Raw genomic sequence first — 27374 nt, 5'->3', positions numbered from 1 at the left:
ATACAAAATAAAAATACAAAAATAATAAAAACCTTCATTTATCCAATATAATTTTCTTCTGAGGGAAATAATGAAGTTACCTTATCTGTAGCAATTTCGCCATCTATCTAAAGATTTTCCTTCAGGACAATGATTCCCTTGTTCAGATGCAACTTTAATTTATTCTTGTTTTGATTTACTGCCTAATACAATAAGGAAATCTTTGTATTCATAATGCAAGAACTTGAACCTCATACATGGCCTGTTCAGAGCAGCAACTCAGATTTGAGGAGCTGCCACTGTTCACCTGTTGACTCTTTTATTCACCTTGAGGCACCACTCTGCTGTAAATACTCCTGCTTCGGACATCATCTGGCTCCTGATGAGTTACAAAACACGTGTCTATTTTATTTTACTTGAATGCATGTTAGTGCGATTTTTATGTTCAAGGACAATGACTCAGAATTTTAAAACATTGTGGATTATGTTAATGAAATTTTTTGTTGTTATTTTTTGATATTCATATCCCCCCAGAAGCACAAAAAATAAAATTTCTATTCCTCTGTTTTGAAAGGATTAAATAATGAATGAGTGTATAATTCTTTTTTCCGGTAACCAGTATCTGCCTGGTACGATGACAGCAACTGGTTTCAGTGACAGCTAAAAAAATAAATCTTGATTTCATGTCTGTGCTGCCTGATTATGGGGACCTCATACGACCCCAATCCAGAAATGTTTGGTAGGAAAGAAAGTCAACTCGTATTTGGTCGCTGTCTCCGTGACAGAATACAGAAAAAATGAGAGTTAAAAGCACAGTCAGATCATTTGAATTTTTACCTCATTGATCATGAACAGTAAAACCAGCTAAATTTTCAGGGGAGGTTTCTTTTCATGTCTTTAATTTATTCTTAAAATATTCCATGATAAAAAAATTATAGAAATGACTTTAAGACTCCTCGGCTTCCTGTTGCTCCCTCTCTCACATTGTGTTGTACTCGTCACCATCAGAGAGAGGCCAGATTTGTGCAGACAAACACAAGCACAAAAATAAATTAAGAGATCAAAACCCATAGAGAGGAAATGAGTCAGTATTCCACACCGTGTACAATACAATATCATAGCAAATTAGCAGATTTCAATGGCTTCCACTGACTACCAAAGATATACAATGTTCAGCTGGCTGTGGATCAGTCCTCAATAAATTGTCACTTTCCTTTTTTTCCATTAATGGTTCTGATAGACAGTGACTAGTAGATGACCATGAAAAGAAAGCGGCTACTGAGGTGTGAACAGAAAACCTGGGACTACGAGCCAGCAGTAATGAGAACAACAGCATTTGTTCACATTCTACTAAACTGCCATTGTGACCACATTTTAAGTCCAATAAGCTTCTCTACAAAGGTACAACATATAAAACTGTTAAATATATAACTTTTTAGGGCCTTTCAAAATACATTTAATGACATTTCTTTAATCCTTCTATTCATACTCAACAGTATTTATACTCTCTGAAGGTATTTGCCTTCTCTTTGATATGATTTGCACTCCTTATTTGTGACCAACTCGAAAACTCTTCCTGCAAGCGTCCCGACCGTAGCTACTGAAAAATGCAAATCTTTTTTTTTTTTTTTTGATACACAGTTATACGCATGTAGTACCTATATCTCCCGTTTCAAAATACAGTGGTGGGCTGAGTCTGAGAAAAAAAAAGTCTGTTAGGTTTTAAAAGTACTCCTTTGATTGTGAACGACACATTTGCCACCAGATCTGGTCACTTAACATCGGTTCACTTGTGCGCCGTGTCTCTGTTGGGTAGTTGTCCATTGGGGGCGACACAAACAACTTCACAAAGCATTTGTGTCTTTGCCAAAAGGTCCGCTCTGTTGTAATGATTTTATTTGTTGTTTTGCTCTTTGGTCTATAAAAATATGGGAGGTTTACTCCAGCAGAAGGCCTATTCACAGCAGAGCGTGCTCAGTTGGGTCTTTACAGCCTCATGACGTGGTCCAAGAAGCAACAGGATTCGTTCGCTAGGGATCCCGTCTTCCATGCCCCAGGCTAGGATGTGATGTAGGAAATCTCTTATTCAAATCAGTTTCAAAAATAAGACTTCCAATGAGGCTGAATCTGTTCGTGTGATCCTGGAGTCATCTGAACATCCAGGGCACGAGCAGGTGCTGCTAGCTTTACATCGCAGGCAGATAGAGTGGAGAGGGTGTCGACGCAACTTTTTGACCCAATGACAGATAGCAAGGGGTAACAGTCACAAACCTGCAGGAGCCGGTCAAAGGAAACAAATAGTGTTTTACAGTGAGTCCTTTTTCTGATGTAAAGGGGGTAGTTCCGTCGCTGGCTTTCTCCTTTCTCTTATGAAACCTGCGGATCCACAAGAGGAGATCAAACATGAGATGATTGGAAATGGCACACAGTTATTGTCATTGTATTCATTTTTCCCAGAGAGAAGTTATTTGTATTTGTTCAAGAAGTTATTTTAATAATGAACATTTTCTTACTGCCTGTGTATTGAAGACATTGTGTTTGACATAGTAAAAATGGAAAATGAAATCACTGCCTGTCAGTTGACATGGAGCAAAAGAATGTTTAAAATTTCAAATGTGACATTTACCAACAAAACCAGTCTTATGAAATATATGTTTGCCTTTAAATAGTAAATAATGGTTTAATCATGAGTTTGGAAGGTTTATGCATTCATATTTGTTCTATATGCTGGATATGAAGCTACACACAGTGAATGGTTAGCTTGGATGAGTTGTAACTAAATAGGGGAAACAGCTTTGTCCAAGGGCACAAAAACCACAACCTCTAAATCTCTGACGCACGCATGGAACAATGTATATATTATGCAGCTATTAGAATTGCATGCATTGCTTACTGGTTCCCCATTGGAGGTGATTATTAGACTAGCATTGTAGGAGGACAAGTAAAAGCAGCTTACTCTCTGTCAAATCAAGTGTTTTGCAAGTCAAATATTTAGAATTCTTCAGCGGGTGCCATCCAGTAACAAAGCCAATCTCACAGTGCAGAGATGGGGAAACAATTAATCAGAAAATGACTAAATCCAGAAGCCTCCTCTCCATCTGGCCCTCACCAGTCACACAGCCAACTCGACAGAGGCTCCAGTTTCTTACGAGACGGCTGAAATGCCACCAAGGCTTAGTTCTCAATGAGTTTGCAGGATACAGACTGTCATGAAAGGGACAGGTGTTGGATGGAGTTCCTGTATGTATCACAGATGACAGCGTCTGATGCTTCGGGTAAAATAAACATCTCAATGATATCTCGGGTTTGGTGGTCATAATGTTATGATTATTTTTGGAAAGGGCATGAAATGAGCCAGTGATTGAACATCTGAAAGCAGCCTGAAAACTGAACCGTGACCACTGGCCAACAGTTGTTTAATCCCCCCGCAAACACAGTTCCTTATGTCAGTGCCTTCTAGATTACAGCGACACTGCACGGTCGAGAGGTCACAGATAAATTGTTGGCGGGACGGCATCACAAATTGAACACAAATAAAATTATACCTGGCGTAGAGTCCTTGTTTGTGTAAGCTGCCAGTCTGTATCTAGCATGATATATTTTTCTTGGATTCTTTCGATGTTACACTCCTTTTTCTCACACCTTCACAGTGGCAAATCGTTGCCCATAAATCTCACACACAAATCTCATCTCAGGGAAATGCAAGCCTTCTATTAAAAAGAGGAATGAATGTTGGATGAATATGCGATGAATTTGCCCCTATGAATAAAATTCACAGGGCCCGGTGGATTATTACCTCGGGTTTATCAGGAAACGACCACATTACTCTATTTTATATCTTATAACAGTGAGAGAATATTTTATATTTCTGTGCAGGAGGAATTCAGGGTTGGGGAAAATGTACGCAACAGAACAAACTTTGAGGACGATGAGCTCTGACTGTTCAAACAAGACCAGAAAGAGAATTTAAGTGAGACTGATAACTGCTGCAGGTGTCATAGTAACAGAAGGGTAACAGGGTAAGAGAATGCATCTGTGTTAAAGTCTAATTTGTGCAGACTTCTCTCGTTATAGTGCAAACAGACTCAATGCATATTGATATGTCCCCAGCAGCTTTGAATAGAGGAGGAGAATATTTGATTTTAGGGACGTTTCATAGAGTGTGCTGTCTTTGGGCAAAGCTTTGATGCATGAAGGAGGCTGTATATTTGTGATGAGCCGTGTATGCGTTTTACATGTGCATTCAAGTGAAAATGCATCCAGTCACATCTGCTCAAGCTAAAAGAAATAATGCACAATGTACATATTGTTATATATATATATGTAGACTTGCTCTCCAGCTGTGAGGTTGCAAAGAAAATGTGCCAAACACATGACCCCAACTTGACATGTCATCTCTCTGTGTGAACTTACGTTGATTCCCAGCAAACAGAAAATGTTTAGAGAAACTTGTGAGCAAAGAATGCTGATTTCCTTTCCCAGATGTTATGAAGAGTCTGATTGATGTGAATAATCTTGATTAAACCACATTTGGCTGAATGACTTTGCGCGCTTGCAGGAGGCTTAGCAAAGTGATGAAGCATTCATTCTTTCATCCATTTTCTATACCGCTTCCACCGCTCTCGCGAGTCGATGGAGCATATCCCAGCGGACTTATGGGCATGAGGCGTAGAGACACTCCGGACATGTTGCCAGCGCATCACATGGTGATGAAGCAACAGCAGCTAATGGAATAAAACTTTTTTCCGCTCATCAGTCATACTAAATGCTTCAAAAATTTTGCATTGCATTAACAACACTTGCTCCTGCCCTTCAGTTGTGCTCGTTCTCCATTGAATTGTAGCATGCAAGCTGCACAATAACCTGAATGTTCATTCACAAATGAATTCTTAGGTTAGGAATGATCCATAGGTTAATAAGGGAAGTAAAGTGATATCAGTCATTACATGCTGTGAAGCCTGAATAATGCCTGAAGCAGATACTGAGATCAAAACACATGTACATGTATGCACGAGCCTCCAGACGCCAGGCCCCAATTCACATTAAGAGAGAGTTCAAAGCTATCTGGGTTGTTATGTCATTATCAACCCTTTCATACCACATTTCTTCAGAACATCAAAGCAAACACAACTCACTATCTGCATCCTACAATGTGATCACAACCATAAAGCTCGAGAGGGAATATTGGAATGGATTCAATGCTTCCCTTCAAGAAAAGTGGCTTTGCAAGGGAGTGATGTCATTTGATTTGCTTTAGAGGGAAGCAACATGTCATGCAACACATTGTTATAAAAAGATTATAAATGTTCATACATTGTGTTACACAGAGGAGACCAGATGATTGCTGGTGATGCGATACTGCCTTCTTTTATGCAGTGTATAACAACATTAAATGTTTACATCTAATCTGATCCAACACTTTATATGATGCACTATGAAGGAAACTGCAATCACAGCGTGTGTGTCTATTTGAATTTTTAAATCAGGAGAAGACTTTCTGTCTGGACTGAAAAACAGCAGGATCAGATTTTTTTTTTTTTTTCTAAAAAGAAAATCTTAACAGGGGACATAAATGCTGATAATATTGACAAATAGAGGGGCCTGTTTTCCAGGCTCTGTGAAACTGGGCATTTTTACGACTGTGGCCTCATCCCTTTTACTGCTCTGTATGTTAAATTTACTACATGGATAGTCTCTATTTCCCAATCATGTGCACTAATATTAGCCTGTCTGGCGCCTTGTTTCATTCGAGCACCCAGACACAGCCTGACACAATACTTTAAAGACAATATACAAGACGTGTCGATATGGCAGACAAGTTGAAAATAAACCAGCAGGTTTTAGTGGTATTACCACACACATGGATTTTCCATGGCGGTGGGGAGCTGTTGGGTTTATGGAAATTTGAGCAAGCCAAATAATGATATCAAACAAACAGATGGTTGTATCTCAGTTCATGTGAACGCCCCATGCTCCCTGTTTTTGTTTGTTTGTTTTTTTGCATAAAACGTGAGGGCGATGTGTTTGCAGTCTAATAATATTGGTGGTCTCAGAATTTGAGGGGGACCAAAAAAACCCAACTGTACTTCAAGGACTTAAATACCCACTTTATCAGGCGCCACATGCAGGGACAGTAGATTTAGGATAAATTGTGTTTGCGCACTACATCCTGCCTCATGGGGAATAAGACGACCATATGGCCACTAATTACAAAATATCTATGAATAACAGCAACTCATCTTCTTTTCAGCCCCTGTACAAAATAAAAACTAGCTTCACAATCTTCTACAGATGAAAAGACAGCAGAATTCAGAATCAGGGGCTTCCTGTTGTACCTTGCTGCCTCCATGAGACTCTTGTATTCCTGTGTTGCTTCCTGCCATTGCGGGACCAGGGTTTGGGTGGAGTTGTTGTGATGTTGTTGGTGGTGGTAGGGGCGGTGTTGGTGGTGTTGGCAGATGGTTTTTGGCTGTCTGTCAAAGGGTCATCAATGCTCTCCATAGTGCAAGAGTGTCGTGGTGAACTCTTGTCGCGTCATAGAGCCTGAGGGGAGAGAGTGAGAGGAGATAGGGAGAAGGAAAGGGAGAGGCGGAGGTGGTATGGTTATCAAGCTCATATTGAAGATTCTTTGTTTTTTTGTTTTTAATTCGTTTGTTTTTTTGTATTTTCTTAATTTACTCAGTCACACCACTGTCGACACCCCCATCACCACCAATAGAAATTCTTCTTGTGAAGGTGTCTGGAAAACACACCCCGTTGTTGCAGTACAAACCTGATGAGCCGTTATGTCCTTGTCTTTGTCGCAGGGAAACTGCTGCGCATGCGGATTATAAACATCACAGTGCAGGAGAATCTGAATACAACAGTATCATAATGTCTGTTAATTTGCCTACAATTTTGGTATTATCAGCCATGGACTAAAAATAATAGCTCCATGGCTGATAATAAGTTTAATCAGCTCCATATTTAACTGCTAATTATTTTAAGATTAATGTGAACCAGAGAACCACATTTATACTGAATATTCAGGTAGTTAACACTTCGAAGTGTTCATTTTAAAAGCTCTCCCATTTTCTGATGAAGTTCAAGATTAACTTCTAACAGAAATACTTCATTTTTATTGAGGTTGGACAATTGATCGGTTGAATTATTTTTTATCTTTCTTTGTTTTTTCTTTGTTTGTTGTCTGACATAAAGTAAGAATCCACTATCAGTCAGCCTCTAAGATTATTATACTCTGAAGCGAAGCCAGACGGTAGTCCACTGAATTATCTCGGAGAGTCATCATAAGGTAAAATACGAACCTGTTAAGAGAAAATAATCAAATATACTTTATAATACATGCTTTTGAAGAAAACATTAGTCTGGAAAACATAATTAAGACGCTCAACCTCACTGAGCATCAAAATATTAGCACTGTCAATGTGTGGAACGTAGAAATCTTGACTGAAAACAGTACTGTTAACATGTAAAGAAAGCCTCACTGTGTTGGAAGTACAGCGTGTTTGATGTTCTATATTCATTATTATCATCATTAAAATAAAAACCTCTTATCTCAAAACAGTGACTTCTGAATTTTTTAGCTATCAAGATGTGAGTTGGACATGACCAAATTATCCTGTTTCCTTATCCAAAAAAAGGAAAAAGAAGAAAAACAAAAGATCGAAAAAGTTCTTAACAGACAGCTGAAAGGTTGATGGAATAAACCTGCAGCTATTGTGGAACCAGCTTATCTTTTGAGACGGAGCCAGAAGTTATTTCCTGCTTCATGAAATCAGCAACCTCTAAAGTCTTATATTCTAAAACAGGAGAGTGATAATGTATTGTAATACAGACTATGTGGCTTTCACTGACTACATGCTAAGGCTAATTCATTCTCCCTCTGTGAAAATAGATATGTTGGTTTCAACATATCACATATTTCCGTTTATGGGCCAGTGAAGTAACAAAATATTGAACAACAATGAAAACAATGATAAACAAGGTTGTGATAATGTCCTCGGTCGTGGCCTGTGAGGTCATTACATACATCACAGCATCTGAAAGGAGAATTTTTTCTTTTGTTTTTATTATTCTAGCCACCAGAGGAAATGTCTTCGTCACTGTGTCCAAGGACATTTATCAGTCTCCAAAAATGGAAGGCTTGTTGTCCAACTGGAGATGATGTGCTGACTTGGCTTCCCCTAGAAGGAGGCTGGCAGACAGAGCTAATGGTTAGAACCAACAGGACCTCTTTTTTCTTTCTGCCTTTCTCTTGGTCTGTCTAGGGTGGCCAAGCAGCTGTCTTCTTAGTGGTGTTTCTGTTCAGCTCTCTGTTGATGTTCCTGGAGGACCCAGAGGGATCAATTACCAAGGCCGGTACCAACCCAGAACCACAGGGAGAATGCAGTGATGGTGGGGCTTTGGGGGATCCCATCATGCACAGCCTCTCCGCATAGAAGGGAACAAACAGAGAGGAAGTAATATGGGGGATGGCAGGTATACTGGGGAGGCTCTCAGCACTGGCGTACAAACCTCAATCGAAGGTTTTTTTTTCATACTCTACTCAACACATGTTGTCACTGGCAGATGTATAAATACATAAATACTCCATAAGCTTACAGGGAGACAAAGACTGGCCTGGGGATTGTCATGTAAACTGCAACCTTTGTAGAAAAGGCTTGTTTGTGCAAGGATGAAACAGTATCTCCATGTACACTGTAGAGTGTATAAAAAATGCAAAAACATACATGAGTTCATATCAAATATCATATTCATGCATTAAAATGGTTTTCTGCCCCCCCCCCTGTTTTAGAGTTAGTCCATCTCAAACCAATTCAGCTTTGTCTTTCTGTTTTCTATAATTCTCCTCTCCTCTCCTCTCCTCTCCTCTCCTCTCCTCTCCTCTCCTCTCCTCTCCTCTCCTCTCCTCTCCTCTCCTCTCCTCTCCTCTCCTCTCCTCTCCTCTCCTCTCCTCTCTGAAAATGTCTTGATTACAGTAATCAGAGTCTTTCTATCAGTGGGTGCCACTTGTGCTCGTAGTAGCCTCTTCAGAGACTAAATGCACCAATCAGGACAGACCTAATGGAATGTGTGATTAAAACCTAGTTAGACATTGAAGGGTTTTTTGGCAATCTCAGTTTCTGTAATGTCTGATAATAATAGTGTGTCATTGTACCAAAACACGTGAAAAGTGCAGCCCTAAATTATATAATTAGATGCATTTGATTGAAGGATTCCTTATGCTCTTCTTAGGTGAGTAGTGGTGCTTCTACAATTGGTAAACACTGGTTAAATTATGGGTACTCTCTTGTGTAAACTGTGTTTGATTTGAAAAAAACAATGACAGAAATGTCTTCCTCCATGAACTTAATGAGCACTAAAAGGTAACACAAAGAGCCACCGCTTGAGGCTTCAACTACAAACGAGCTAAATAGTGTTTTATGATGCTCTACATCTGTCTGCCTCAATGGCTTTCACACAAATTTGTCTTTTCTTTTCTCATGCCACTCATCTGCCTCTTTTCTGTTGAGATCACCATCTTATCTGACTGTCACAGAAGCTGTCAGATCATCTGAGGTGACTTCCCTTTTCTCCTCTAATGCTGTGTTCACCGTCCCTTTTTTCTTGCCGAACTCCCCACGACGGCACATGCAGAGATAGAAAGCTTGCATGGCGTTTCATCTGCCAGTCTAAAATGTTGGAGGGCACAACGGAGAGCATCCCCCTCTCTGGAGAGAGACAGCAGCAAGCCTTTCACCGAGTGAAGGAGGTATAGGAGGTGACTGCTGAGATACACAAAGCTTTACAAAAACAGAACGCTTTGGAAAGGCGGTGAAGGCAGCATTTGTGTTACTGTTACTGTGGTAACTGTGTGGTAAAGTGTATATCCAAATCACTTAGCATAAGGGAAGGAGGGGAGTAAACTGGGAGTGGAAATTAACCCCTGGTTGCTGTATAAGTGTTTTTTCATTGACCAATTTCTGTCGGTGAATTTTGCATAACAAGCATTACTGTATTGTGAAGATGTATTTGTTGCTTCAGTAAATTAGAAAATAAATGGTTCTGTATAAATAAATGACATGCAGCTTATGATACACTGCACATTCGGTCCAAATTAGCAGAGCACATGCAGTTTATAATGATACCTGTTGCAAATTTGCACGAAATATAGTTTTTGAAAAAAAAAAATCATCAGTAGCATGGATTTCAGGCTGACATAATGCTAGTGTTGAAATTATTTGCACTAAAACCTCTGCTACAGATGTTTTCATCTTGTTTCACTTCAGCTTCTGAAATGTTGTCATGACAACAACTCAATTAAGATCAGGTTAAAAACGACATATCTGTTTTTGTGTGTTATTGCATGTAGAAGCCTTATCTCTGGGTTCCACATTAATGCTAGACTTCCCTAGTTTTATTTTTCTGCATTACAATTAATTCATTTTTAAACACATTGTTTATATATTTTCACAGATAATGTGGGTAGACCTGCTTTAATTGGTTTTGTATTTTTTTTTTGGAAAATATATTCATCCCTGATAAATATATAATATTTATATAATTTTAACTTTGTATAAACTAATTGTGAACTTTATTTTTGTACCTGCATTTAACCTCACTGAATAATACCAGGTTGTATTATTTTGTTGCATCATTACTCTGAAGAATAAAAAGAAGATCCCCTTTATTAATCCCCTGACGGGGAAATTACTTTTTACACTCCATGCATATCTTTGTGTTAGATACAGTTGTGAGCAGGCCCCTGAAACCCAACCACAACACAAAAGGGGCCTGGGAGCGTGCAATTAGTAAACACAAAAAACAGTACATGGGGGGGCAGAGTGAAGGGCAGCGACTTCGGTTGGCACCCAATTGAGCAGCTTGTAAGGGGACGGTGCCTTGCTCAAGGGTGCCTCGGCAATGACCAGGGTGTGAGTTGGCACCTCCCAGAGTCAGCTCACACTCTCTGGATGTGTGACAGGAGTGGGAATGGATCTGCTGATGTCTGGGGGATGTCTGGTCGTAAGACATCCGCTCTACCACTGAGCCACTGCCACCCCGCCTCTGCTGCTGTTAAATACATCACTGTCTATATTCACGTGTCACACATGGTGCAGATCCATTCCCACCACTACTGGGTTGGACATAGGAGCTAAAGTGTGATTAAATGGCATTAAATATGCCACTAATAGCATTTAATGGATACCATTGGTCTAGCCAAAAACATGGTTATTCACTCCCTTACAGATTTTTCTGGCCAGATTTCTGTCAAGAAGTATTAACTGTCCTCATAGATTGCATGTAATTTGGCAGACAGAGTAGTTTGAAGCACTTAAGACAGAAACAAAATGAAGTGCTTACGGGTGCACTTCAGTTTCCATATACCTTTTACTATTTTTTTTAAAACAGTTAAGTGACCTGTAGGAGCTCATTTATAGTTGTGTAGCTTCATAGGGTTCATCTGAGGAATTCCATTTTCTGTCAGTTCAACCCTTTATAGAAGAGCCTGCCAGTGTTTCTGCAAGATATGAGTATCACAAGTGCACCTCTATTTGATATGTAGCCCTTCTGGTTGCTGGCTAATAAAAGTAACCTCTCTCAAAATGTCGCTGTCAACAATAAACAAAGTACATATCAATCTTTATTTGATTTTTCTGGAGCCGGCTGAAGAAAAATCCATATTGTGCTTTATTGACAGGAATAACATGTACGCCTCAAAGAGGGTTCATACTATAAATGTACAGCGCAGGGCACAAGACGGGAGAACGGGAGGGAAAATGTGAAAAAAAGATATAGATTGAGTCAGAGAAGAAATACGTAATCGAGGAAGTTATTTTTACCCAGAAGAATATCAAATGGTGGACGTGGAAGTGAGTGACGTACTGTAGGTTGAAACACACAGCATACATCTTATCTGCCTCGCTACTCTTCCTCAGTGTGTTTTGAAAGGGAGGTCAGCAGTGTCATCCTGAACAACAATCTCCTTCTGTTTGACAGAGGAAACGCAAACTACCAAACGTTTGACCAGTACACGCAATCCGCCTCCTGACATTTGTCCAAAATAGCCCTTTACGAGGCTATGGGGCTGAGTCAGATTGACTCGGCTTAGTTCAATTCCCCGAGGGACTTGTCTGTTTGTCTGCATTGATGTTTTTGCACAAACACCTGAAAGACAGGTCGGACATGCTCATTAGACTGTGCACAATCAAACGGTCGCCCTGAGGCAATATGGGGCTGGTGGAAGTTTGACTTTAACCTTGAAAAGCCTTAGGGAATGGGCCACTTGCTCAAAGTTAAACAGAGGAAGGCTGAGTAGAAAATAGTTTGCTTTGTTTTAGCTAAGATTCCCCCCTAGGTCAGCAGATAACAAGAGGTTTATGTAATTTTTTTTTTTTGTTCCAGAAAATGTACTTTGACCTCTCATGCATTTCAAACAATTTCAGATTACATTCGCAGCTGTGAAGCAATTATCCAAAATATTCCAGACATTCTCAATTTATAGGAGATTAAAGGCACGGTTGCATTAAGCCAGTTCACCCGTCACATAAATTAATATTTTTAGAAAAATTCTGAACAATGACCCGAGTCAGCTTGCTGCCAGTATTAAAACCTTTGACAGTGAAAGCTGCTTAAACACACACACGGACTGGCACAGATGAGTGCACATAGCTGTCCAGCCATTTGACTAGCTGTCACCAAGCTTAAAGTAGCCAATGAAGCAGGCGAGGAATACCTGTCACGTCCCACATATTGTCGGCGTAAGCCGATGAGGGGTACGATGACTGACACCCTAAGCAGGATATGAAATGTACAAGTAGGCCAAAGTGTACAGGGCCAGCCTCTGTCTGCATGAAGGAGAGACATATATACACAAGTATGAATGTGGTAAGAGTGGAAAACACACCGAGACAGGCAGCTGTGACAGCGCCTTAACACGCACATGAGAACACACTCGAATCAAATCAATTATCCTTCGCGTGCACTCAAATTCTTATACATATGATAAATGATTGCAGCAGTGTGTTACCTATAATTGAGTGTGTTTGTGCGTGTGTGTGTGTGTGTGTGTGTGTGTGTGTGTGTGTGTGTGTGTGTGTGTGTGTGTCTGTGTTGGAGGGGATCTCCTCTGGCTAATGCGATATGTTCCAGGAGGAGCATCTCCACAACCATGATGTTCATGTCAGATCACTCTAACACACACTCACACACACACACACACACACACACACACACACACACACACACACACACACACACACACACACACACACACACACACACACACACACACACACACACACAAACCCACCACAGTAGAAGCACAGCTGTTATGAAACATATAATCTGGGTTCAGCATTCACGTTGTGCGTCTGCCATGTACTGTATATGTGTTAGTCTTTCAGCAGCAAGGCGTAAACAAGTTAGTCAGCTGATGACTAAATCATGACAGATGCATTAATGATGCCCCACCGGTGCCCAGAGTTCACCCATTGACATTCAGAGATAGAGCAGCTTTGGTGTGTTTGTGTGTGTGTTTGTGTGTTGTGTAACATGTCTCTAAACTGAGACCTCTTAAACAGAGAGAGAGAGAGAGAGAGAGAGAGAGAGAGAGAGAGAGAGAGAGAGAGAGAGAGAGAGAGAGAGAGAGAGAGAGAGAGAGAGTGTGTGTGTGTGTGTGTGTGTGTGTGTGTGTGTGTGTGTGTGTGTGTGTGTGATGGTTTGACAAATGGATGGGCATCATCTCAGTGAATACAAGTGGTGGCTCTCCATCTGCCTCCACCATTAACATTAGGAGTGTCCCTAATTCAGCTCATTACTGAGATGAGGAAGTAAACAAACCATGTACAATTTGTGGAGAAGATCCACAAACATGGAGCAGGGAAACATTTCAGGGGTTCTAAAGTGAATTATTGACTGGGTTTATGTGGACCTACGGTCCAAAAGAAGAAAATGTGGTAAGATTTGGAGGTGGTCTGCAGGGCATTACATTCCGTTTTTATTTAACTGTAATTTTTTTAGGTCCTTTAAGTTATAACCGATGCTTTGTTTATCTTTTCAGCCTTGCTGGTTTAATCCATGCACACTTTCTTTACTACTGATGTTTCCCACATGTATAAGATGTGTTAAACTGTCAACAAAATTAGCACCAAGCTCCAAATTAGTAATACGTTCAGCAGTAATTCCAGTGCTAATGCCTCTATTCACCTACATGTAATCATGTAAGTGATTGTATTCAAAAGCTGTTTGAGCTAAATGAAAACCTAAAAACATTTCTTTAATTTTTAAAAATATTTTTATGACGTCATGGTTCTGTTCTGTTTTGGTGTTTATTTCATTTTCTCTTGACAGGTCAGGCCGTGGCAGGGGGTGTGGCTGGGTCCTAGCAGTTGACGAGGCCCACCAGTTGTGACTCTGCTCATCAGCCTCTGCTCAAAAGGCCTGGCCTTTTCTTAAGAGGGTGCCAGAAAAGTCCATCCTGTTTCAGTGATACTTGTGTTCCTAGTTTTCTCTCAGGAACACAAGCATCAGTGTATGTGGACTTTTGTCATTTTTTGTTCTGCTGCTATTGGTTTTTTAAGCTCACTCGTGTTTTTAGCCTGAGCAATAAAAAACTGTGTCAGTCTCTCCTTAACTGAGTGATCCAGTGACATTATTCTGATTTTACAGGTCTTTTTTTGTGTGTTTCTTCTTGTAAGTCTTGTATACAAGTCTTATATTTCAGAAAAAAGATCAGAAGCTGAAAACCGTCCATCTTAATCCAGTACAACTATGTTGGCTTAGAAATAGTTGAATTTTACAACATTATTTAAGTTACACAAAACCAGCAATTGACTGCTGATTTTACTGTACAAATGCTTCCTTTCAGCTCCTGCAGTCAAGTTGCTTTGCTGCACACATTCTTCACACCTCCTGGTTTTTAAGTGACTTGTGTAACCTGTGTGGCCAAAAGTAAGCCTGAACTCACCGTGGTGGTTTTGACTCGGCCTCCAGGCTGTGTACAAGTCCAACCTGATTTATTGACTAACAGGTCGCAACCTTCGTCCTCCAAACATGGCACCATCTCACACCACTGCTTTTTCCGAACAATGCCAGCTACAGAGAGAGCAGAAAGAAAACAATAAGAGATCTGATTAAAAACGAGAAGAAAAGATTCACCAAGACAAACTATATTGAGATGGCCGGATGCAGAGGTGGAACGATTAAAATAGAGAATGTGGGTTGTGGGTTGATAGATAGTGAAACGGACAGACAGATTATCTAAAAGGATGATGGAAAAGATCTAAAAAAGTTGAATTACATATAAATGGAGTGGAATAGGTGGAGAGATATTACGGGGCTGGATTGGTGGAGAGATGGAATTTGGAGGTAGATGAAGAGCAATGAAGTAAAGAGACAATTGAGAGATAAGAGAGGAGAGGGTGACAGTAAGAGATGGGGGACAGATGGAGGGAGCTGTGATCAGTCAGGTAAATACATTCGAACATCACAAATGATTTCATCAAGTTTGCAGCCCTCTTGAATTCTGGAACATTTCAAACAGCGTGAGCTACTTTGTAAGCCTCACACAGCACAAGATTCCTTAACATTTAATGTCTTCCAGGACTTTGTCGGAACATGTTGTAATTTGTAATTTTTTTTTGTGTTGTTTAACTGCTCTGCTCTATTTCTGTTCTAGTCAACGGCGGGACTGTATTCCACTATTTCTTGCACTTCACTTACAAAACTGTATTGATAATGTTGAATTGGTTGGAAGAATGAATTTTCTGTCCCTTTATGTTTTCGTACATTTTCATCAAAATATTGTATGTTATTATTTTATATATTATTACTGTCATTCCAGAAGTTGCACATCAGTAACTGTTTTCATATTTTGCCCATCCGCAGAAAACAGCTGTGCTTCTAAGCAAATGTGATGAAGTTTTTCAAAGATCTGGTTCATTTTGTTTTACATATTTGAAAACACTTTCATAGCAGTTCATCATACACATCATACGCTTGTTGACACTATAATCATCATACAGACACTTTATGTTTGTGTTGGACTATTCCCTGGAATGAGAGAAGCATCATTTCATTCTTCTGTATGTGTATGAATGACAAAAACAAAAAGTATCAGGGATCCTATTCTGCACCATTGCCCAACATCCTGGACAAGCCATATAATATGAACCATAATAAAAATGACTTGGATGAATATCCCATTTTTGGCCGTATCATCATTGAGCATTTGAGAAAAGGTCCAATAGCTATAAAAAATGTACAATGTTTGAAATAGTGTCTGACATAACTGCAGCACAACAACAGTCAGAATAAAGGCGAATACATTAACTATTTTTTTTAGTAAACACATTACTTTGGTGAACAAATCTGAGTCGCTTTGTTTGTTATTAGATAAGATGAGATATGGTGTCATATGCAGCCATGTGTCTAGGGTCTCGGGTAATTGTCTACACAAATCAAAGCTTACACTAAAGGAGACTTGGGATCATATGTCCTCCCAAATATCCACATCAGGAAGAAAATTTAAATGAAAATGATAAAATTGGCTCTGCGATGCGTCCAGGGGGTACCCCGCCTCTCGACCGTAGTCAGCTGGAATAGGCAGCATAACCTGTGACTTGTAATTTCAGATACACAATAACAATTGTGTCATCTTCAAGAAGAAATGAATGAGCGTGAAGTGAGACATAAAGAAAAAGGATAAAGAAAAAGTAGACAACATTCCTGGTCGTCAACATTTCTGATAGTGGCAAGCTAAGGGATGATGGGTAAATATAGTTATGATCTTATTCATATATAAATTGAGAACAACACTCATAAGCCAACCATGAAATAAAGCGCATATGATACATGCATAATGTCTTTCCATGGTGTTATTGGCATGCTGACTGTATTTTTGCTAAGGTTCATAGGTTTATATCTTTTAATTAGGTCTATACACACATCCAGTATCTGTCATAACTCTGCATGTACGCTACATCATCTGTGAGATCTGTGTCGAATGCTAACATCTGTTCACCGCAGGAAATATCAGTACATCCATCATTTCATGAAATATGTACACCATCTCGAGTACTATATGTGGCTATATATGGAAAGCACGATGAACTCCGTTCCAGAACACTAAAGTGCAAGCTTGAAATTGACACGAGGGTGCGTAATTATTTTTGAGTGCATTTTGCTGACACGCTGCTTGAGGTTGAATTACTTGATGTTGCTTTTAGTGTTCCTCAAGGCTAGCTGCATGAAAACAATATAAAACATGTGTGCTCTCCAGAGATGTACGTGATGGACCAAGTTAATTATAGGGAACTATGGATTTCAACATAGCTCAAATATCTGAAAACTATTAAGTGTTGTCAGCATTGAATATTTCTACTCTGCTCTGTTTTAGCCAAGCGTACGTTATTTCAATTATTTCCTGAGCATTGTTGGCTGTACATGCATTACGCCATACATGGAAATCATGAGCATTGTGTAAGTGTCTTTCTGTAACTATGTATGCTGATGAAGTTATCTTATTGTCTGCAGGATGCAAAGATTCGAACAAAGACATTTTTATTCGCAAAGATTAAAAGATTATTTGTCTAGAAGAGAAATTTAAGGTGGGCTCAATGGGTTGTGATGAGAGTTACTTTTCCTTTTTAAAGAAAACAATTTACCTTCTCTCTAATTGAATTTTCATGATAATCTGAACACCTAGAACATTTCCTGTAGATTATGTTAATCAAACTAGGAAAGTTGAGGCAAGACAGTAGGAAACTAGAGAACATATTAAAAAGAACCACTCTGTGAGCAAAGAGGAAAAAAACTTGTCAGATTTGATTGCCTAAGGTCTGCAGCATTCTCAAGATTGTGTTCCCTTTATTCCCTTATTTAATCCATTGCTGTGAAATTAGGATAGATGTCAGACTCACTTATACTTCTGAAAGTATACAAGCCATTGACCCTCAACTGATGGAGATGTACAGTACTGCCAGGTAAAAATAACAAGGCACTGGATTCTGTTTTGAGTGTCTTCATATTTGCATTTGTTAGAAATGTATTTTTGACTAAAATCACTTTTACTGGCCCAAGTCTAAATATCTTACTTCATAAGCTTCTCTGTAGTGTGCATCAAATGTAACTGTAGTCAGCATAAGTCTGCGGTGAAATAAGCATCAAATTATTTTGATGCCTTTTAAGCTGCAGTAGAAAATTAAATCTCATCGGACTGCCAGATGAGTGATGTGAGATTTAAAAATGGAAATATTACTTCAGTAATACTATAAAGAGGACTTAGCATCCTTCAGCTTTTGTTTAGTTGTTTTGGCATTGAAAAATGCAATTTCCAACTCCACCAGGCTGCTTTTTTCCTTTGATGAATGCTCTGTACATTACCTATCTTTCAATAAACTGCAGACTTCAAATAAATGTTCTATGTATATTGTATTGTTAGCCTGGTAAACAAGAAATCAATGGAACATCTTCATGTAATCTTCTGAAATGTGGATTTAAACATCAGCCTACTGTGATGGGGTTATTACAAAAAATTACACAAGTGCTTTAACCTTGAAAGATGGCAATGAGAAAAGTGTAGCCTGTTCCTTCGTAGATGATTAAAGCTGTAGTTTGCTTAGATTTAGAGCAGATAAAACAGATTCAAAGTAACCCGTTTCACAGAGAATTAAAGGCATCCATGATTATCAAAAGAAACTTGTCCAACTATTCCTTTGGCACAAACCAATCTGCTGTTATCCATCTGACTATTTCTCCAGTTCCCATATTCCAACCAAGCTATAACTAAACTACAAAGTTAAGCATATCCTTAAATAGCTGAATTTTGTTATGGAATGAAAATATGTACTTTAGTCCATATAGGTACATAAATAATCTTCAGTTTCAAGGTTAGTTCTTGCATTAGATAATATATTATGTACACACAAAAAAACAAACAAAAATGAAACTATCTTCATCTTCAACTCATAAAGTACAGTTCAAAACAGTTTACCCATATTACTGTGGATTTAATACTAATAGATAAAGCAATCAGAAGGGCAGCTCGAAGGTGATAAGTCCAATAACTAATTTCTCTTAAGGGCAATATGAAACTGAGAAGATGTCTTAAGCATTACTAACCAAGCACATCTCCCTGCTACATTTCAGCTGCTAACCTTTAGCATTAGACTGCATCACTGCTCTTCTGGTGTGAGGGCAGCGGTCTACTTTGAAGATTTATAAGATTTAAGGGCGATATGACATATATATTAAAAAAAAAACCTTTCTTAAAAACATCTAGATACCCGCACAAGCATCCAGTCGCAAATACAGAACACGCACACACAGACACACACAGGCCTGATCCTGTGTGTGAGGGAAGGCATCGGCCATGGTTTCATCAGCAGGAGATAAGGAATAGAGAGGGAGAGAACATTATTACACCCTCCATGGGACACTTATCTTCCCACCAAATGGTAGATCACACTCATGTCAACAGCCAGCATCTTGGCCTAATAAATTCTGTGTAATGCCATGCCAAGCCTGCAATAGCAGGAGAAAGATGGGCCGGTGTGTGTGTGTGTGTGTGTGTGTGTGTGTGTGTGTGTGTGTGTGTGTGTGTGTGTGTGTGTGTGTGTGTGTGTGTGTGTGTGTGTGTGTGTGTGTGTGTGTGTGCATTAGAGAGAGAAAAGACAGCACGAAAGGAGACAAGACTGTAAGTAGGCAGATCAAATCAGTGCTAAATGCATTTTCAGGAGATGGTGCTGCGATAAGAGGATGTGTTAAGATGATTATAGATCAGATATGACCCCAGTAAGTAGCAGAATCAGCAGAGTGTAAAGGGCTGCTGATTTGTGACACCAGATACAGTTATGTTGAACATGCATCTCTTTAAAAAATGCCTTTTCGACATTTTCAACGCATTTTGCAAAAACAGACCGCATGCATTGTTTTCAAGATCCTCGCAGAGTTTCGTTTTGCATTGCACCCTCACATTAGTTACCATAGCGGTGCACAACACTGTTTTCACCAAAGTGTACAAGGACTGAACTGCTGTCTGGTAGAGGCAAATCAACATCACTCCTGATTCGCTGCAATGAGCTGGTTGCAAAATGCAGCACTCTTTCACACAGATACACAAACACACCTCATACACATTTTACTCTGCCAGTATGCCATCAACTTTTCTCACCTCTCAGATGCATTGTCATGCTGCTCAGGTGCCTCCACCTCTAGTAACGGCGAGTCAAATAACCTTTTAAGCAAATTCACTGTCTCTTCCTTTCACAAAGGTTTGCAATGAATCCGTCAGAAAGTTTCTCGCACACGCATACGTATGCAAACATCTTCTTCTTCTTCTCCTCTCGGCTTTTCCCTTCAGGGGTCACCACAGCGAATCAGTTGCCTCCATCATAAAAAAAATAAATAAATAAAAATTCTTGCTCCTCTCCACCACACACCTTCTCCGCCTGTGGGTTTAAAGTGAAGTAATGGAAAGGCTACAGTACATGTATTCAATAATTGTGTAGTACATATAAAACACCCACAGACACACAGTCAGAATAATCTCTTTGCTGACATGTCAGGCAACAAAGTCAAACAAAAGACAGCCTGAATAAGCCTATTTGAGCGCCATTAAGATTTGCTTTCATCATGGAAATCCACTCCCATGTGTCCTTTTACACCGGATCTAGTGTCTGGATAATTAACTGACCTGCCGTGGTAGGCTGACGTTCTCCAAACCTGAATCAAACCTAGCAAGAAGGCTCAGCGGAATTTTAAGAGAAAAAGCCAATGCAAAGAAATAAATCCTCACACTTTGTAATTGGCCACAATCTTTCTATCCTCTTTCCTCAGCAACTCATTTCCTTGCTAATTTTCACTTGTTTCGCCCCCTCCTCATTACTATTTCCCTCTTCCTCCACATTTATGTCTGGCCTCTGTTTCTACTTTCTTTCCCTTTTCTTCATTCATCTCCGTTCTACTGTTTTTTTTTCCTCATCACCTCCTTTTCCCTCGCCATGCTTGTTCCTTTCCAGTCTAGTGCCTTGCCTGATTTTCATACGATTATTCCACCCGTTTGGCGGGCTTGATGAGTATCTGCACACTAAAGGCTGTCAAGCCCCTCTAAAAAAGCCCGAGGTTTTTTTTTTGGTGAAGTGAATTTGTGTCCTAAATAGCTCCTCTGCACTCATGAAACTTCAAGAGGCAGAAATAATGAGATAGCATGCTGACTGACATTTCCAGACCTCAGCCCTGTGTCTGTACACATGCATTTATGCCTGTGTGGGTGTCTGGAGCTTTGTATGCACATAGAATCACCTAATAATCTTTTATCAATGCAATTCCAACATCTACGCTAATGAATACATGAAAATATGTATTACATGACTGCTTTATTATGTGCTATTTTAAAACTTTGATATTATAGGAAACATGAAACAGAATTTTCACATTAAAGGAAATGGAAAATTAGGCCTCAATTTGAATTGACTGCGTCTTCTCCATCGTTTGATATGCTAAATGAATATCAGTAATGGAAACTCGGTGAACGTTAAAAGAAAAACTGAAATTAAAATTCTTAATTTTCAAATGAAAGTTATGCTTTTGTGAAACAGATTATTGCTTTCTCTTTTTATCCTTTATCCCAACTAAAAAGTGCCTTCTGCTAAATTAAAATGTCACATTTTTGCTTGCAGCTTTTGTCATTTCAGATATTTATATTCTTCAATGTTTGACCATTTCTCCCGATGGTTTCACTGATACCATACACATGTACCCTATAATTATGTCGACAGAGACAGGAGACAATGAGCTTATCTTTGCTTAGCTTACGGACTGTAAAATGTTAACTTGGCTACAGGCGAAAGGTACTAAATTTTCAAAGTAATATTTTTTCCAAGCTGGTGTGTGTTATTTAGTCATTTAATCTGTTGGAAATTCTAGTTAGAGTTAGCCACTCTGTTACTCCCTTGTGTAAGTCATTTTATCAGGATAAAATCATGATGTTGGAATCAAGCTCATACACCTCACAATGCCAAACGGAAGTATTCTTTAAAGTTTTGTCCTCGTGTCACCCTATGGCCCCTTGTGGCCCCGTGTTGATGTAGCCCGAACATTACTTGAACAAACCAGTAATCCAACATACAGTATAAATTAGTGAAGCTTCTTGTGGCATTTTGGGGGATTTTTTTCAGTTTATTCAAGTCAGTCTTTTTATTTTTCTATTTAGTTGACAATGAACAGTGTGCAGAACTTCAACTTGCATTATTTAAATATATTTTGATACTGTATAGTAATTTTTAGAAAAGTGCTTTAATGAAGCATGTTATTGCAGAAATCAACTACCATAAAAATACCTTTGTTCCCTCATGTCCAAACTTCTACAATTAAATGTAGATGCTGCTTCCAGTTTCACCCTTTCTTCAGAGTACTATATTTTCATGTTGCCATTACAGTGCAATATTGGCAGGTCGCGTGGCTTAGCCATTTGTCCTGTTTTCTTTTCATCTATGTCTGTATGTGTGTGTGTGTGTGTGTGTGTGTGTGTGTGTGTGTGTGTGCATGCGTACATGTGTGCAAGTCCCAGCTTGCCACTGCTGATATCGTTCAATTGCAGATGTTCCTTGACATTTCCTCTATCAACAGCACCCGATACACACATTCAAAGGTGGACAGCCCAAAGGTGTGAGCCAGAGGAGGTAATGCGTGTGTGACTTTTGGAAAGAGATCATTTTACACCAGTTAGACATCACTGCATAATCAGTGAACAGTCGGCACCGGAAATGCACGACTGATGTGTGTTTCCAGCTCATATGGCATTTAATCCTTTTTCTACAAAACCCCCCAAATGCTTCTTTGTTCATAAAGGACAAAAATATTCATTCAGTAATGACAAGGCAGTAGAGGAATTATTCTGACTGAAGAGTAGCAGAACTACATGAAAACTACCGCATATTAGTTGGGTGTGTCTGTCATAAACACAGGCATGTAGGTTTCAATAGACACATTACAGACATTACACATTATACTGACTTAAATTATGTCTTTCTGCAATACTGTAGTTACAAATGTAACTACAACTCTATGAACAGATAGAAAAAAATTAAGTCAGCATAAATTTGTTGAAAAAACAGTAAAATTTAATAAAAGGAAGAAATACTCGTTCACTCTAGCACCCATTGGACCAGCATCTGACAGACATGCTTGGAAGGGATTTTTGGTGGTGATAGCATAGTGTTAAAGTCTGGGTTTGAATGCATATTTTGAATTTGTGGGATTAATTTTGTACCTGAAACTGTGTGGTGAGCTGATCTGTCAAATTGGAGATAGCACCCACAGTCAGTCCAGTTAAACACCAGTTAACGTGAAAAAATCTGCAAAATTTAGGTAAACTCTCCAGCATATATTCTTATTATCCGCATGTCTATTATCTAAATGAGCATCGTGTAGACTCAGCTCTGTTCATGATGTGCCAAGAAGGAATTTCTTTCTGTCAGAAGCAACCAGAGATGAGACAGAAAAGCCATTAATGTCTGCTGATGCTGCTTTCATCAGCAGCTGAGTGAACACAACGGGTAAAGAGAATTGACAAATGGACAGCAGCTGAACAATACACTGTCGAAATGATGGGCTGTGTCGATGTGTGCAACCATGATATGGACGACAGTGAAGAAGGTGACTACGCTGAAGTTGATAATAAGTGACACAGTGACATACTTAGACTTAAGTAGAACAATGCCCTAAAGGCTGCAAATAAAAATAAACAGTGTGATATAATTAGCCTGAGCACATATAGCATTCCTTCTGTTCATGTGCACTGATGTATAAGGAAGGTGTGTGAATGAGTTAATCTGAGTTAATGCATGCTCTATAATGCATGTAAGCATGCTGTTAATAAAGAGTCTGTGCAGCTGGTGGTAGCCCAGACCCTCAAGACACCCCTTCTTCCTCCCGGATGTTGATGATTCTTGTCTATTTAGCCTTATTGACCTCTACATCCAAACTAATCTGCCTTAAATTATGCATAACCTTTTACTTGGCAGAGCCCCCCATAAATCTGTTTATTCCCTATTTGCTTCCTTACAAAGCCCTCTAAACAAATTCCAATTAAGCATAACAGCAATACAGCATGCATGATAATTCAACTCATGCAGTCCCCAAAGCAGATAAGAGCATAATCATTGCTGCTATAAGGTAGCTTATAAAGACGGTCCTGTTTCCTTTAATATGGTCGTGTTACTTTCAGGTCATTTGTTCTGTGTGTATACAGCAGTGTCTCTGTTGATGTATCTGTATCCACAGATGAACATTTGTTTCATCATGTGGACAAATTGACCACAATAAATATACGGAAACACTGAAGAGCCAATACAATAAAAAAAAAAAAAGAAGAAACCTGGGTAATGTTAATTATTTCACTATTTTAGACTGGGTTTCTTTGTTTATTGATTTGTTTACTATATATTTTTCTTCGCTGAGCTAATTCAAACTCGTGTCTGGACAGGAGTTTGTGTTTATGTCAGATCTTCTACTGCACAATTATGGACTCCAGTCAGAAAGTAACAAAGTATATTTACTAAAATCCATGCTTAATGGACTTCTTGCATTTTACCTGTTCTTTTTCTCTCATACTTCTTCATTAAACATTAAAAAAAACAACTATGGGTCACTTGATGTTGAACATCAGATAAGCAAAACAGGAGATCTGCCTATAAAATAACTGAGGAATGTAAACACAACTTAAACATTGTCCGATTGTGAAAATTATTTTAATGGGCTATATGGTAACATTAGTATTAGCAAGAGGAATACACTGTAAACATTGATGTCATATTAGAAACAGTAATGACAATTACACACATACATCAAACCTGTGTCTTGTATGTCAGTTGACAATCTGACTAACTAACTAAGTAAATAACAAATAATGCACTTTTTGGAAATGGAATTCCAAATGTATTGTACAGCAACTGAAGCAAAGCGATAAATCTTCCACAATCACCCCCATTCAGCTCATTTCTAAACTTAATGTTATGATGCAGAATTAAGTGAAGGAATTGATGACTTTTGTTCCTTGTAATATAAACACAAAAAATTTTATGAATACAATTTAAAGATAAAGTGCATTCATAAAACTGATACACTGGTTCTATTAACTGGTTGACTGTAATGAGAAATGTAAATAATTCCCAGAGTTAAAATTCGTGTGCACTGCTCCACTCATTTTATTCGTTTCCAACAATACCGGTTCTCTTTTTTAATGATTCAAGCAAGACAGAACTGAAATATTAATGAGCATTAAGAAGAAAATAACAGTCCTTTCTCCACTCTCCCCAAAAAAATTGACCAAAGGGAAATCTGAAAGAGCAAAAATAAATGAATAAATAAATAAATAAAACAAATTCTGACCCCATTCATGATCTTCCTTCGGTATACAGTCCAATAAAGACTTCAGGATCTGAACAGTTGTTTCACCTTTAAATAAGAAAACTGCTCATTTACTGCTAGTTTTTATTATTAACTCTGACAAATGAATACTGGATTAAAACACATTTAAAATACACACAGACCATATTTTTTCTCCAATTTTGTTTTGTTAATGCACCAGACTATTCAGCACCTGCAGTTTGTCATAATTTATTAATCACAGAGGGAAAACAAAATTAAACTGTGAGGACATTTCTGATGTAATTAGCAAACATGCTTCACCTTCGTTTACCTCGGTACCAAAAGGAAGCTCACAAAGGAAATTCTAATCAATCTATTAGCAGGAAAACAGAAAGAAGTGCATAAAGCAAAAGGTATTAAGTCATAAAAAGTTTGAATTTGCTTAAATTTTTGAGTTTGTTTGTGTGTGTGTGTGTGTGTGTGTGTGTGTGTGCGTGTGCGTGTGCGTTTGCGTGTGTGTGTACATATACACACTTCAATTACATACTGCTGTTTTTCCTTTTAAGGTAAACACTGCTGTCTGAAATATTGCATATTGTTGGGTCATTAATGGACTTTGATGCATGTACTGGTATTTACAGATATCGTTGAAACTCTGCATTTTCAGAAGGATAACAAACTCTCTTTCATTTTCCTTAAGTCGCCGTGTTCGAGAGTTCTTTTTCTCAGGGCTTGAGCCATTGTTATTGTTATTGGATTCACTTAATGCTGCCTCTGAGTGTACTTTGGAGGATCCCTTTGTGATTTCTAAAAGTCACTTTTCTTCCTTTAATAACAAACACTTATCAGACTTCATTATCCTGTGTACTTTCAAAATTGTGCCTTCCTCTCCCTCCTCTCTTTCAAAGGAAGGTTTTATGGGTTTCCTTTAACAGATGTTTGCATGGAAAGAGACAGGAATTATAGAGCACTCACTAAAAAAAGTGAGAAAAACAGTGTTGAGGAAAATTATTTCTTTGTTGTGTAATTGAACTCTAAATTTGCCACTTTGAATGTAAAATACTCCTAATTTAGGCCTTTGTTCACCACAGTTGTTAACATTAATGTCATACAATATTAGCTCGAATAAAGGGCAATGACTCCAGTAAATCCAGTACGCACCAGGTGTCCTTCACTTGGCCACATGTGTGCGTTTCAAAGAATAAATGGTCCAAATATATCTGTCCTGGTACTCTGAATTTCCAAGACCTCTCTCCATTAGGTGTGAGCGATAACAGGGCCCCAGCTGTGGATTCTAACGCCACCACCAATGCTTCAAACACTGAGAGAGAATGAGAGGTTGAAGTGATCCCTCTCTCCCATTCCCCTCCCCTCCACCCTCACCCCAGCGGTCTTGACCCAGTTAAGACGGTTCTGTGACTGATAACCGATGCAGAGGCCGTCAGACAGGCTTTATTGAGACAATAAATGAGCAGGGACTCAAGGAACATTAGTTATGTATTTAGAGTAGCGCTCGGCTGAGCTCTAGATCCATCCAGCACCTCCCTCCTCCAGTGCCTCCGCCGTCCTTCCTCTACCTATCTTTTGACCCTAACCTCCTCTCTGATGTCTGGTGTCATTTCCTCCTGCAGCTGCATCGGGCCGCAATCTAGTTCGCTCCAGCGCAATTTTTCTACTTCCAGCTCGCCCCAAACACACACACACACACACACACACACACACACACACACACACACACACACACACACACACACACACACACACACACACACACACACACACGCACACACGCACACACACACACACACACACACACACACACACTCCTTTCCTACTCTGCCAGGAAAGTGCTGAGTTACAGATCAAAATCTGATCAATCTGCCACTAGTCTTGATTCTATCTTTTCTTTACTTTCTTTACATCACACTGCCAAGTTGAGATTAATGCCAGAACCTTTCCCACATTCCATTTTCTATGCATTTCTCTTCTTTTGGCTGCTGTCACTGTGACCTTTGCGCTGTAGGTCGCCTTCAGTACAGGGATGA

At 39.1% G+C, this 27374-nt stretch overlaps 1 protein-coding gene across 2 annotated transcripts in view; it reads right to left on the bottom strand.

Moving 5' to 3' along the window:
• Positions 1–944: 944 nt before the first annotated feature.
• tafa5a (TAFA chemokine like family member 5a) overlaps positions 945–27374 on the bottom strand; it is a 128240-nt gene continuing 101810 nt past the window's right edge. For both annotated transcript variants that reach the window (XM_068307126.1, XM_068307127.1), the window contains exons 3-5: positions 14927–15054; positions 6315–6522; positions 945–2355 (exon numbers count right to left, since the gene is read on the bottom strand). In XM_068307126.1, coding sequence (XP_068163227.1) covers positions 6514–6522; positions 14927–15054 — 137 coding nt within the window. In that variant the 3' untranslated portion in view covers positions 945–2355; positions 6315–6513. The remainder of the gene's footprint in view (positions 2356–6314; positions 6523–14926; positions 15055–27374) is intronic.

The sequence above is a fragment of the Antennarius striatus genome, chromosome 22 (assembly GCF_040054535.1).
Source record: "Antennarius striatus isolate MH-2024 chromosome 22, ASM4005453v1, whole genome shotgun sequence".
NCBI lineage: Eukaryota > Metazoa > Chordata > Actinopteri > Lophiiformes > Antennariidae > Antennarius > Antennarius striatus.
Note: the sequence above shows the minus strand (reverse complement) of the source record. Positions and strands in the feature narration are given on the sequence as shown.